General features: G+C 40.7%; 2 protein-coding genes across 5 annotated transcripts; one reads left to right on the forward strand and one right to left on the reverse strand.

Moving 5' to 3' along the window:
- The first annotated feature begins 1023 nt into the window (after window positions 1-1023).
- Window positions 1024-4910, forward strand: LOC134070838 (MOB-like protein phocein). The gene is made up of 8 exons (XM_062527305.1): window positions 1024-1124; window positions 1795-1857; window positions 1982-2082; window positions 2297-2339; window positions 2429-2515; window positions 3161-3240; window positions 3461-3572; window positions 3906-4910. The coding sequence occupies exons 1-8, from the start codon at window positions 1065-1067 to the stop codon at window positions 4050-4052; spliced, it is 693 nt and encodes a 230-aa protein (XP_062383289.1). The 5' UTR covers window positions 1024-1064; the 3' UTR covers window positions 4053-4910.
- Window positions 4911-5617: 707 nt separating this feature from the next.
- LOC134070836 (protein boule-like) lies at window positions 5618-14259 on the reverse strand. Of its 4 annotated transcripts, none has more exons than XM_062527304.1 (12): window positions 14118-14259; window positions 11330-11372; window positions 10709-10837; window positions 10417-10508; window positions 10258-10312; window positions 9656-9731; window positions 9228-9361; window positions 8844-8930; window positions 8105-8152; window positions 7808-7936; window positions 6186-6287; window positions 5618-5824 (listed from the first exon to the last, which is right to left on the reverse strand). In XM_062527304.1, exons 2-12 carry the CDS (start codon window positions 11342-11344, stop codon window positions 5639-5641), a joined length of 1053 nt encoding a protein of 350 aa, XP_062383288.1. In that variant the 5' UTR covers window positions 11345-11372; window positions 14118-14259; the 3' UTR covers window positions 5618-5638. The 4 variants fall into 4 exon arrangements, with proteins under 4 accessions (XP_062383288.1, XP_062383285.1, XP_062383287.1 ...); XM_062527301.1 differs by having other exon boundaries at window positions 9201-9361; XM_062527303.1 differs by lacking the exon at window positions 14118-14259 and adding an exon at window positions 11696-11738 and having other exon boundaries at window positions 9201-9361.
- Between the last annotated feature and the right edge of the window lie 204 nt (window positions 14260-14463).

Consider the following 14463-nt stretch of genomic DNA (forward strand, 5'->3'; position numbering starts at 1 on the left):
GTTGGCCCCTAAACCTGAATAACTTAAACGTCCTTTAGACAATATGTTTTAGTTGTACTTATCAAGTCTTAAAATATTTTCAGTGAAGACTCGTTCAAAAATACAGTAATATTTGCGACAAAGTCATGTGTAATGGAGAAAAAGCAACCTATTATTTAACATTTGATGATGTACACATTCGTATACTGGGTTAGGGGTCCGGAGTTCCAGAAACTTCTCAAATCGCGATTGGACGAAAATGTCATGTGGTTTGTGACAGAGGAAAGAATCTGTCAAACTTCATAATAAAAGTCAGCGCATAGAAATGTGTATGAATCTATTTTTTACAGTCTATGGTATGAATGTATGTCTGGGTGCAGTCAACCGGTCACAATAAATAAACATTAGACTTGTTTATGTCCTCTGTATTTCCTCACAATTAAAATTCTCTCTGTTTTTTAGATGAACAGGTTGGCTTTGATAGTGTCCAAGTAAAAATAATGTCATACTGATTCGTTATAAACCTTTCTCAAACTATAACTAGGAAGATAGAAGGAGTCACGTTTAAGAATGATTGACTTGCAACATGTTTGGTCACCTGAGGAGGGCAGAACATCGCAACAGGATAGGCAAACCAGGCTTGGAGCTGGAATGGGCCCCAAGGACAGCTGCAAGGACACCACTTCCAAACGGCCTGATGGCGATGGGCTCCCCTCCCCCCAGGGGTTCCTGTTATGAGCCCCAGTTGCTGTCACGTCAAAAGGAGAAACACGAAGATGAACTCATTGAAATAAATACAATGGGACACTTTGTCTCTCTACTGGACTGATAGTCTATAATGGTAATATCTTGAAAATGTGCAGAGGTCTCATGGTATCATGTTCACTAGCCCTGGATGAAATCTTTTTTTGTTATTACTTTTCATGAGACAGGTAGGCCAACAAAGGTTACTCGAAATGGTAGAACCATTAGGGTAGAACCGGGTAGAACGCACTTTAAGTAATCGGGTAAATGCAAATGGCACCTCTTGTGGTCGCATGCAGCATAACCCTTGGAATGTGTCATATCCGGGACAGTTTGGCGAAATGGTCATGGCCGAGGGTACAGTTGTTCTGAGGAGAAATCGTCCAGGGACCAAGGCGAAGGTACAATATATGACCTGCAGAGAACTTAAAAGACCGATATTTGTAATGGTCAACATGTACTCATGAACAAGAAAGTGTTTTTCAAGATTTTCATAGCCGCTTGTGATGATGTCAAGTCTGTTGACTGGTGAATGTGGCCTGCCCTAGCCTGTAAACAGCTAACTGTTAGCTGGTAAACTAAACAAGCATAGTATACTAGCGAGCCCCAGTAATAAAGCCACACAATTGTTATCTGATGTTCCGATAACTTTTGCCTTTAACAGTTTGGTTTTAAAACAACGATTGCTGTCAACAAGATCACTAATCAGTGCTACTTCAACCATGTTAGCAACACGCTAGCTATTCTGTATGCAATTTAACTGAGCAAGTCAGTCTGGTAAGCAGTAGCCTAAGTTAACGTTAGCCTAGTTCACAGGTTCACAGCATTGTTGGATGTGTGAACATGTTGCCAGTAACCAAAGACTACTTGGTGCTATTATCGGCGGTGAAAATGGCATTGTTCTGTTAAGCTTTGTGTTAATAGGTAAAGTGACTTAAGTAGACCACCGACAATCTCTGTAACCATGAGGAAGACAGTGGCACTACTGCATAACCAATTGTAATAGATTACTGTTTAGGGTGATCAAGTAATGTTCAACGAGCTGCTTTGTAATTGTTTAATTCTATGCAGAATTTTTACAACTGGCCCGATGAATCTTTTGAGGAAATGGACAGCACACTGGCTGTGCAACAGGTGAGGTTTCCTGTTTAACTTTGCTTTGCAGACTTGAAATCATGTAAGTCGGTGCGATGTTTCGCATGCCTGCTTCATTAAACATCTAGATGTCCAATGACGTGCTGTTGACGTTTGTTTCCAGTACATTCAACAAAATATTCGCTCAGACTGCTCAAACATAGAACACATTCTGGAGCCTCCAGAAGGACAGGATGAGGGCGTGTGGAAGTATGAGCATCTGAGGTGAGTGACCTTTCAAACACACCGTTGTTGTCTATTGTGAATTAAAACGTTTATATGTGCACTGGTCAGGTATAGTGAAGATTAGAAGTTACTCTTTTTTTTAGTGTTACTGTTTTTTCAGTATACAGACCCACCCATTGGGAGAGGGTGTATAGACCTCCAGTGTACATAAATCAGAGAAAAAACACCCCTTTTGTTTTTTCTTCTCTTTTAGGCAGTTTTGCCTTGAACTCAATGGACTTGCTGTCAAACTTCAGGTACCATTCAAAGTTGTCTTGGCCCAGTCACTGTTATGCTTGTGTCTGTCGTGTATTTGTTGGTAAGTGTATGTCTTCTTTGCTCACAGGGAGAGTGCCATCCAGACACATGTACTCAGATGACTGCCACAGAGCAATGGATATTCCTCTGTGCCGCTCACAAGACGCCCAAAGAGGTGAGAGGGGCCATTCCCTGAATGAGTTCTAGAAACTTCTCTCAGGGTTGCAAGTTCAGTTGTAGAGCTGACCGAGTATGGCTCTAATAACATTAAGGTTATGGGTTTATTTCCCAGAAAGCACAGAATGTACATTTCACTTAAAGGTAGGGTAGAAGATCCTAGAAAACGATTCAAGCAAAGCTGCATTTAGAAAATACACAGGTCAAAAGTCCCAACCCAGACTTCCCCCCAAAGCCACGCCTCCAGGGTACAGGAACGTGCAATGCTTGTTCAGGAGCGGGAGGGAGGAGCAGATCGCAGTTTGATAGATGCATCAGAATCCAATCATTGTTAACAGTCCGTTCAGTATGATTTGATAGTGTTTTTCCTGGATTGTTCATTCTAGAGGCCACTAAAACTTTTCATTTTGTGTCAAAACTTTAATTTAATTGGTTGCAATGGGTGTGTGAAGAGAATTTCAAGCAATATGTTAAAAAATGCTCCAGAGAGCATGCTCCAAAGATCTCCCACCCATGTCTAGAAGAGATATCTGCTTAAGATAAATACGGTATTATGTTCAGTCAGTATGCTGTAAACAATGATGTTGGTTACACTTTCACAAACTTGACTGTCATTTTGAGTGGTTTCTCTCTGTATCTTCAGTGTCCTGCTATTGACTACACTAGACACACCCTGGATGGGGCTGCCTGCCTGCTGAACAGTAACAAATATTTCCCTAGCAGGTAAGAGCATAATACTGTTTGTTTGTGTGTGTGCAGCAAGGAATGAGATGAATAGATTAAGGTTCTACGGCTGTAGGTATACTAACTGGCTGTCACTTCAGTGTTTTGTTGTTCCTTTTACTATTTTCCTTTTCTTAATTTCAAGAATTTTTGCTTGGTACTATGTTTAAAATGATAGTCAACTGTGTCATGAATAGGCATCTATAATCTCTATTTGCAGAGTGAGTATTAAGGAATCTTCTGTAGCAAAGTTGGGTTCAGTCTGTCGGCGAATCTACAGGATATTCTCTCATGCCTACTTCCACCACCGCCAGATATTTGATAAATATGAGGTATGCTCATTGAGAGATACAAGCTGTTTTGCATTGGGTCTATACTTTGATGTCATTTCATGCTATTCAGTTATTAAGTCTGACGTCATAGGCCCAAGGGATTTTTTGTCAAAATATGTTTACTAGCACAACCAGACGTTTTTTGTGATCTGTAAACCTTGTCACCATCATCTCTGTTTTAATGAGTGTAAAGCAAAACCGTGATTGTATCATGACCTAATAACCAAATACTGTCTTTAGAAAAATATTTTTTTTAAATATAATTTTGTGAAATTGATTCACTGGTTTGAAAGTGATGGTGTTTTTTTTTTTTTTTTTTGTCTCTCTGTGCAGAATGAGACGTTCCTGTGCCACAGGTTCACACGCTTCGTGATGAAGTACAACCTCATGTCAAAGGACAATCTGATCGTGCCCATCATGGAGGACGAGGAGGACGCGGAGGCCGGACAGAGCCCTGGCACTGGAGAGAGTGACGCCTGAGGAGCTCGAACAGATCCTCGAGACGGACGTGACCAAACACACGTCACACACAAGCAGGAAGCACGCATACGCACAAATACACTCACACAAACACACACTCACACTGCCAATGCCAAGTACCTTAGACATGCTCATTCACTTGCTGCTGTTCCATACATCCAAGAATAGGTCCTTGATGTGAGTTTAGATTACGTCTATTGTGCCAAAACTAGTGTAGACTGTCACTCCATCCTGGATCTTGAAAAGCACACACACATATCTTCTGGGTTGGTGGCATTGCTACACCCACAGCTTTCATATGTCCATGGGCCAATTGCACTAGCACACCCGCCTAAACCATCTGACTATCTCACTGCCTGCCTTCCACCGCATGCTTACTAACATACAGGCTGTTGCACTCCTGCCTGGAATTTGGATCACGTAGACCTTTAAATTCTATATCTGCCAAATGAACACTACCATTACATGACCTGTGTGCATGTGGGTGTGTGTGTGATGAATTCTTTACCATGTGGTAAATGGGACAGTTATAATCAGCTGGCTGGTGAGGAGAAACTAAGAAAAAAGAAAGTGTATGTTAGGTGACACTGTGGGTACTTTGCAGGACAATGCTGTTCTTTAAAGGGAGAATTAAATGCATTTCTCAGTCTTGAGAGAACACTGTATTTTTCGCTTAGCCATGTCAACATGTTTTTTCAGCTCTATTTTTCCTTTCCATCTCCCCAAGGTCATTTATTTAACTTATTGTTTCTAACAGGGATGAGGAATATTGTATATTAATACAGTCCCAGTTTTGTATTGTCATATAACAAAAACATCATTGACATTTATATGTGAAATAAATTACAGTTACTCAGATATGTGGATTGCTTAATTGTTCTAAGATGCTGAAAAACACATTCAGGATTTATTTAGTTAAGTCATTTTAATTTGCCCAACATTTTAATTTGCATGTGTAGTTAACATGTTAACAATAATTCACATTAACATGTAAACTACATATATAATCAGCACTTGAAAATTGAACAGAAGTATAGAGTAAAATCAATAGCTGACAACTTTATTGGAACATCATATTCAAACCCTCCAAGAATCTGTTATTCCAAAGCAAGGTGGTAACAAAATAGGTAAAATAAACACTTTAATTTACAAATATGACAACTCTGGCAAACAAACACTTATCAGTTATGTTCACTTCCCAGTGTCTTGGGACTTCAACCATAGTTAGGCATTGTAGAGGAATAGAGCTCCACCTAGAGGTCGAATCAGACGGGCTCTTACATGAGGATAGAGCACCACCTACAGATGAGTGTGTTGTGGTAAAAGGCACAGGTGGCTTGACGTTTCGCAGTCGAGAAGTGACTGACGTGTATATATAGTACAGTATGTAGTGTGTTATGTGGCATATGGTAGATATGGGAAGAGGGTGAAGAATGAGTAGAGTCGAGTCTCCACTGTCTACATGTAACATCAACAGTGGAATTATACAGTACTAAATAGATTCAAGTGACATGGTGTGGCTAAAGGCAGTTGTGCGGAGGAATTGTCAGTTGTACTCAAGTGCGGGGTGTTCCTTTTTTTCCTGTTTACTTGAGGGGCTCGGTGGCCTGCTGGGGAGGCAGGTCGGTCAGCTCGGTCAGTTCGGCAGCAGCAGCAGCGGTGGCGACGGGGTCCTTGCGCAGGTGGGTGTAGTGGGGGCTGCGGCTGCACCTGCTTTTCAGACTGATGGGGGAGTGAGGATACCCTCGCCTGGTGGAGTGGAACTTCTGTTCCTGAGCCAGTTGACACACACACACACACACACACACACACACACACACACACACACACACACACACACACACACACACACACACACACACACACACACACACACACACACACACACAAAGACAAAATATTAAAATTGAGGCACATCTGTGTTTTTGTAAAGACACTAATTCTTGCAGAATGAAAATACAACATTCATTCAAATCATTAGTGAAATTCAAGAAACATACTTGTTGTGTAAATGTAGGCATTACTGTAAAAGAAAACGACACCTTCACACCCTACACCGTAATGTCCCAAGGGAAAACCATGATGGAGCAAATGCTAAAACATATCTCTGTGATGCACTTCTTGAACTCTGACCTTTCCTGTTTCTTGGTGTATTATAATGGGTCCCATTCCTGCTGTATTCTGCAGGTACAAGTGGTGATACGCTGGCTGAACCATGTGATCCATGTGGGTTTGCTAGGGGGCAGGACACATTGGAAAACAATATAGAGGGAACATGATTTTAGAATGCAATATTACAAAAAGCCAATCCATTCATGTTGTTTCACACAGTCAAACCGTACTTCAGTAACTGCTAAAATTAACAACAAAAGATGAGCTGAATCTCATCTCAGTGTTTCCCACAGATTAGAAGGCAATGTGTGGTGGTCGCCCCATGTCTGTCTGACGGGGGGGGGGGGGGGGGGGGGTGCACCCATATTTTTCATTGCATCGCCTTTTTATCGCTCTCCTTTCATATAATGTATTTTTTTTTACCAAGATGTTAAGCTTGTCTTTATTTGAAACACACACATTATGTAATTATTTACATTATATAGGCCTATACTGACATTTCTGATATTCATCTCATAACAGCAAACTTTATGCAGATTATAGCCTAGGCCTACTATTCATATTACAACTCCACTTCTTAAATTCAGCTGTCTGGTTGAAGCCTCAAAATATTGTAAACATAGCAGGCTAAGCTTATCATACTCAGTTTCCCCACATGTGTTTAAGTTTCAAGGTAAGCTAATACTTTTTCTCCTTGGGACAGGCCCTTTTAAGTCTTGGAGTTGAAAAACATTGTTGGTCAATCAACTTGAATGCAAGAGTTTTAATCAAATGTCTGCAGCATAGCCTTCTAATGATGCTAACCGAATATAACAGTAATTTAGCTAGTCGTCTTCTGTGCGTCAATACGTCCACGATTGTGAATGTTTTATTTGGATTAAATGTGCATGTGGAGGGCGGCTGTCCATTGAGCGCGCACGATAGCGGGCCAAGGAGAATGAGTTTACTTCTACTGTTTGGTAATTAAGTTGCACGCATAGACTACAAAAGTTGCGGGAGAACTTTATGCTTCTACCCGAGCAGCGTCAGGTGCATCAGTGCGACCACCGACCACGCTTCCAGGTATGATCTCGTTGGTTTTCATGGAGACAGACAGCCGCGGTGTGCACGGAGAATAGGGGCTGTGCGTGTGACTGTGTGTATGAGAGACAGACGCGCGAGTGACGGAGAGGGAGCGCAGGTAAAGGAAATTCAGCTTTACGAATGCTGCGTGTTTTTCAATAGCGTTTCAAAATAAAATAAATAACGAAACGCAATATGTGGCGGCCGGTGCTGAATCTGTGGCGCACCGCCACAAATTTGTCTATGTGTGGGAAACACTATCAAAGGTACATATCACTAAATGATTGAGATGCAGTGTTTCCCACACATAGACAAATTTGTGGCAGAAAATCAGGTTATGTGGCCAGCTGTCTGGAATAGATTTCATTGATTAAGCTGATTCACATGGACTTCATGAACTGGATACCCTCTGGTAGCCTGCTGCTACTACTGGATGAGCCAAAGCACCTCTGGCATGTCAAAGAGCAGGCTACTGCTACTCAGGGGCTGATACTGCTACTTAAGGAGTCATGTACCTCTGGCAACACAGAGCCTGCTATGGCTCTTCAGAGTCTGCTACTGCTACTCAAAGGCCTGCGTACCTCTGGCATGGAGGCTTCAGTCATGGGGATGGAGGTCTGGATGCAGGAGACGTCAGCAGGCATCTCCATGGGCTGGTAGCGAAGATCAGAGGGCTGCACATACAGGACGGGGCTAGAGGGCACTGGAGACTGCATACACACACGCGCACGCAGGCATCCCACCACATGCACGTATGTTCAAAAGAACACAAACACAGACATCGAATAAGCGAACACACACATACATGTATACAAACACAAAAAGCATGCTGTTCAGCTGCATCACTGCCACACAATCATAAACTCTAAATTCTGTACCCGTGGAATGTTCCACTGAAGAGTTGTGGGAACACAGTGTGCAGGAGCCTATAGAGAGGAAAAGATAGAAACCTGTCATTCACCATGACAACAGTACTATTCACATTTGTTGTAAAGACAGAGCTACAGCATATCTACATGATGCCCATTTGATTTATGTTTTGAAATGAATTCCATGAAATTACACAATGAGCTGTGTGAAAGCCTCTGTTAACCAATAATTGACCAGGTCTAGCTAATCACAATTCTTTTGTTTTTGCACCAAATAACATGATTAGATGCAAAATTATTTCTAAAAAATACATAAAATTATATGAAAACAAATTCCATAATATGGTTTTTACAGTACTTGACTCTTGACTGTGAATTATTTTCTTCATAAGTGCACATGGACCTTGTTAATACTCAGTTCATGACTTGTAACTTCATTTAAGAGTGTTAAACATGTAGAAGGGGTGTCACTTGCGCTCAAGCCCCGTCGGTGCTCACAGTCCAGGACCACAGGATATGAAACGCTGGCTAGGCTACTTCTAAAAGACTAACCCAGAGATGACTGGAGCACTCGGATTAAATAACTTTTTTTTTATTGTGGTGCACAAACGACTGACGTTTCGACGCACTGCGTCTTCTTCAGAGTCAAAACATGTTAAACATATTTGCACAAAATGAACATTGTTCTACAGTGTAAGATGCTTGGAGTGAGTGTCAACCATTTTCTGGATGCTGAGGACGGTCTAACCTGATAAGCATGGTGGTAAGCAGGTTGAGGGTAGACTGGCGGAGCAGAGGGGGCCATCATGACAGGGGACCCAGATACAGAGCGAGACTAAAACACACACGCACACGTACAAAATAAAACTGATATTGGTTGCTGGTTAACTGATATTGATAAGCTGGTTGCACAGTATATTTAATTGTGAATTAAATTAAAAGATAAATACTTAAAAAAAACGAATCTTCAACTTCCAATAAAATACTTAATATACAGTACAAATATATAAATAACAACACTTTTCATTGCATTTCTCTTCAATTTTGCTAAATATTTGAATGCCAAATCTCTAGATGCACTAGATCAAAAAGTGTGAGGACTCACAGGCCAGTGTGAGGCAGGAGTGTTCACCTCTGGGGGGTGGAAGTAGGCCACCCCGTTGTGGTAAGTGTAGGGGTACCCTGTGGAGGTGGTGAGGTACATGGTGCCGCAAGGACCAGGGAGGGTCGCAGCTGGGTTGAGATTAGGCATCACAAATCCACCTGCTGAATGAAGGAGACAGGTGCAGAGATAAGGGAAACACACAGCAGTAGTTTTACCTCAAGGAGTACGTAAATGCCAAACTTCATGAAGACACAACGATTGCTTTCATAATTGACATAACGCAAATAGCAATTTCTTCACGTAATTACTTATTATTTATGACAGAATATAATACATATATTTGCCGGTGAATACAATATTCAGAACATAAATAGAGATGCATACACACAGCAGTAAACTTCAAAAATGATTTGAACTACAACTATTCTGCCGTCCAAAAGCTCTATATATCTTACAGTGCATGCCCACTTGCTGCTTGCGGATGGCTTGGCCGATGTTGAGCCTCTTGTCCCGGAAAGACAGCCGGTCAGCCTGTGGCATGAGAAAAGAGAAAGTGAGGGGGTGGGGGTTGTGTGTATGTGTGGGCGAACACAAAGGGGTAGCAGTCAAGAATGGGAAGAAAAAGCATAGTGACAGAAGAGATGGGGGGATGGCAGGAAAAAAAGAGAGGGATTAAGAGTGAGAGAGAGACAGAAAGAGAAAGAGGAATAGTAGCAAGACATCAGGTGGGCCTGATGGTTAAGGCAAAAGAGGCCATGTGTGGGGTGTGCCCCAAGTACACACCCTCAAAAGCATTAACCCCACATGTAATCAAAACCGTGATAACTGCCTTGGCATGGCCACTGGATTAACCAGAGGGTCATCTGGCCAGGCTAACATGCTAATGTGGCTAACTGACACTGAGTGCCAAGGGCAGAAATAGCTGTGTAAATGCATAACTATTCTAACATGAAGAGGACAGCTCAGCTCTTGATATTAAGGAAATTGTACTGGAATTTTCCTTAAGCTATACACTATTTCTGTTGAAAGGGTTATCAAAGGGTACAGTTTAACTTACTTCCTGGAGGACTTTCTGAGCATCTTCTTGAGTTTCAAAGGTGACAAAGCCATACCTAAAGGTTAGACAAGAGACCATAGGAAAATAAAAACCTAATAAATGAAGGTGTGCATAAAAGCGACAACTACAACCAAATGTTCTGGAAATTACTTCACTTACCCTTTGGACACTCCAGCGCGATCAATGACAATCTTTACTTCTTTGACAGCCCCAAGCTGGGAGAAAAAACGCCTCAAATCGCTTTCATTTGTCTGTGGATACACACGCAGACATAACAACAGGTGTGACACAGGTAAACAATTAACGGACTGCTTATTGTACTGTTTTTTTTTTTTGCATGCATGCATGCATGCATATGCCACGATATTCTACCATGCAAGTGGTGCACTTATGCAAGATCTTTGTACAGATGAGCAATTAAAGCAACCGCTATTTGTTTTGCAAGATATACCTTTATGTCAATTCCACCGACAAATACGCGATTGGGAATGACTGTCCCAAATCGAGGGGCATGAAAGGTTAAGGGAACACTGTGATCCGACGAACAGACAGAGCTGGGGGAGGAAGGGCTGGTCTGGGTCTGATTGAAAGAGTAAGACATTTTCGTTCAATGTTACAAATTAACATGGCACCCATGGACACTGCTGGTTGCTCAGCTGTGCCAGAATACATACTGTTACGTTACTTGATGGGACTATTAATGCAATCTGTTTATCTGTTTAATGCGGACTGTTAATCATAAACTCTGCATTCATCATTCTCTACCTTAATTATAATAACCTCTCTACATTTCAACTGTGGTGATCAATTGATACGGTAACTAGCCGTTTTACAGAAGTCAATCTACGCAGCCTAATGCTGCTTTAATGGAGCCAAGTCAAATAAATGCAACATTAGAAATCGCAGAAACTAGATACAAAAGCAAACACATTTAATTTGAATTAGACATTGAAATCAGCATAAACATCTTTATCTTTCTCGATCATCGAACTAACTAGGTGTATCTTTGCAATGGCTAACGTTAGCATAACTCGAAGATTAGCAAATTTGGATAGCATTCTCTTAAACTTACCGATGTTTCTTCCATGTCAAAAAGAAGGATGGTGAGCGCCAATCTAGTTCGGACAAGAATAAATTAAACAATACTGAATAAATTAATGTCGGTTAAGTATTTTAACCGACTAATTAATTAACTTACAAGCTTGCTAGTTACTGGTTATGCTTGCATAGGCACCGCCCTCCACTAACACATCGACGTAAAATAAAAATTTGTTTAGAACGGCCAGTTGCTGGCCCAGACGAAAAGGAGAAGCGGTTGGCTAATACTCATAACATATTTGGTGATGATACTATATCAGTTGCATCTGCATATCGTTGCAGTGTTAATTTACTACTTCTTGGAAATTCTTCCGCAATATAAAGCAATTCTAGTCTTAACTGTTCTTGTTTTGTATTACACCACCGCCACCATTTCCGACAACTTTCCCCTACGTAGATGACAAAGTGGAACGTTCCAATTTGAAACAGTTTTGAATTTGGCGGGAATTGCAATGTTTTTTATACATCAAAGTCGTAGAGAAAATCGGAACTTTGCTCCATTTTTTTTCATTTGTAAATATATATTGAATATCAACGGCTGTCTGTCCCATCACAATATCAAATTAGACCAAGACGAAGGTAATTATTGAGTTATGTGAATTTGTGTAATAATAATAATAATAATACATTTTATTTAAAGCGCCTTTCAAGACACCCAAGGTCACTTTACAGGGTTGCAAAATCATCACATAGAAATAAAAAGAAAATAAAAATGTTAAATGTTAAAGTCAGTTAGCCAGTCCATAAGCTTTTTTGAAGAAAAATGTTTTCAGTCTACTTTTAAAGACAGTGATTGAGTCAGAGTGTCTGATGTAGTCTGGCAATGAATTCCATAGCTTGGGGGCAATGTAGCTGAAAGCCCTCTCTCCCAGAGTGCAGAGGTTCACATCAGGGACACGTAGCAGGCCTGCTGAGGAGGATCTCAGAGGGCGGGCAGGAGTGTACACTTCCAGTAGGTCAGTGAGGTAGGTAGGGGCGCTGTTGTTTAGGGACTTGTATGCCAGGAGCAGGACCTTGAAATTTATTCTGAAGGCAACTGGAAGCCAGTGCAGCTGCATGAGCGATGGTGTTATATGGCTGGTGGATTTGGAGCATGTTATAATATATATGTGTACCTTACAGCTTAGGCTTCTTGATGTTATTATGATATTAACCAACTGAGTGAAAGGTCCCTTTAACCCTCTATGGTACGGTGTTGCCTGTGGGCAACATAGCCTATTTTGCCTTGTTGTAAAAAAATGAGGCATCCCTTAAATAAGTTAATACCACTTTAAGAACTGGACAACTCAATACTAACCAATGGAAATGCAAAATAATGGTCACATGACTCACAGGCTGCTAGTTTGACACTTCTTTCAGCACGTGCACACGTTTGGCTGTGTGTCATATTTTCACCCTAGAAAAGTATGAATTTCACTAATTTCCCTCAAGTTTGCATCCTTCAAAATAATGTACAGCCTTCATGGACAAGCATAGATGTATTTTCAATCATTTTTTTGTATATAAAATAATGTATATTTTAGAAAATAGCAAAAATCTGTATGTTGCCCACAGGCAACATTGTACCGTAATGGAATCACAGTAGGCCATACTTTATATAATTTAGGGGTTGGAGGGTGTTTTTTACTCATTGTAATGCTTTTTTCTACTTGCAATTTCAATAAATAGTCATTTAAAATAATATACATGATGATTTGAACATATTTTAGTTTGATTATGATAGTGTTCCACAGTGGTACAATGTTGCCTGTGGGCAACGGGTGAAAATGATATGATACTTTTTTGCAAGAAATAGATAATATTATGGTGTAAAAACTACATAATTCTGCTTTCTATGTCTCTGGCTATATAAAAATATGTTCTAAACAAATATGCCATATTCTTTTGTATAAGAAAACATACATAGTTTAATGTTTTCCATTATGGTACAATGTTGCCTACAGGCAACATTTTTATAAAAACAAAATAAAAAATGTATTTTTCAAAATCTTCATTAATTTTGTTAAAGTGACTATTTCTAAGCAGGAAAAACATTACAACAAAAATCTTGCCCCCTCAGATCATAATGCGTACCATAGAGGGTTAAGAATTACTAAACGGGAGGAAGGGATTTTATGGATACAGCCAGAGCTCAGCCATCGAGATTGTTTTCTCCACTGCTCTGGATACAGCACCTGTTGCTGTCTTCCAATCGTCCTTCTCTGTTGCTTGCTGCGACTACGCATGGAAACTGGCTAGTGAACTTGAACATAACAAAACCGGAGCAGAGAAACCCTCCCCAAAAAAACCCTCCTTTGAAATCAACGCGCAAGGCTGGCCAATGCATGAAGAAAGGCAAGACTTCAGATGCAGCTCCCACCAAAATGGGAAATTTGTGTACGTTTCTCATGTAACTTATGGTCAAGACTATATGGCGTATAGGTGCAGACAACCATTACAAAAACACATTAGTAGGCCAGGATGCATCCATTTGTACATTTTAATTGTTTGGTTCTCTCCCAATCCACACATTGTTTAGGCATAGCCAAAAATGTCAGACTAACGAAAGCCATGTCATTTTTAAAATCCATATAATAATCTGTACACTGGTAGACAGCAAAATACATAAATAAAATAGTTTTCACATTAGAAAAAGAAGATAGCCTATGGTCAACCTGAAAATAGAAACATTTTGTTCATTGCTCCAAAACCTGAGGGTATGGAGGATCATTTATGTCCAGCCCCAATTTCATACAGTAAGAACAGGCTATTGCACATCTTACCTGTAGTGATGGTGTCAGGTATGGTCAAGATAAAAAGATAAAACATTGACATTTGGCCAGAGACATTAGTCTCAGCCTGGGTGATCTATTAAGTCCTTCTCCATGGTCCTGAGCAAAGCAGCTTGACAGAATGTGTGTTTGTGTTTGTGTGTGTGTGTGTGTGTGTGTGTGTGTGTGTGTGTGTGTGTGTAGGGGCAGGGGAACACTTGTCACTCTACTCTCTGCAGTAAGCGGTTTACATTCCAGGTCAGTATCAGTTTCCAGTGTACCCGAGCCTTGACTCGAGCCCCCTGTAGTCACATATGTGGACACACACACACACACACACACACACACACACACACAC

This window comes from Sardina pilchardus, chromosome 23 (genome assembly GCF_963854185.1).
Source record: "Sardina pilchardus chromosome 23, fSarPil1.1, whole genome shotgun sequence".
NCBI lineage: Eukaryota > Metazoa > Chordata > Actinopteri > Clupeiformes > Clupeidae > Sardina > Sardina pilchardus.

Excerpts from the sequence above, each read along its gene's own strand:
- LOC134070838 (XM_062527305.1), top strand. The coding sequence starts at position 1,065 with ATGGTCATGGCCGAGGGTACAGTTGTTCTGAGGAGAAATCGTCCAGGG. Across the intron at positions 2,083-2,296 it reads TGGAAGTATGAGCATCTGAG|GCAGTTTTGCCTTGAACTCA; the intron begins GTGAGTGACCTT and ends CTTCTCTTTTAG. Across the intron at positions 2,340-2,428 it reads GACTTGCTGTCAAACTTCAG|GGAGAGTGCCATCCAGACAC; the intron begins GTACCATTCAAA and ends CTTTGCTCACAG.
- LOC134070836 (XM_062527301.1), bottom strand. Across the intron at positions 10,509-10,708 it reads TCGGTGGAATTGACATAAAG|ACAAATGAAAGCGATTTGAG; the intron begins GTATATCTTGCA and ends GTGTATCCACAG. Across the intron at positions 9,362-9,655 it reads GCAGCAAGTGGGCATGCACT|CAGGTGGATTTGTGATGCCT; the intron begins GTAAGATATATA and ends TCCTTCATTCAG.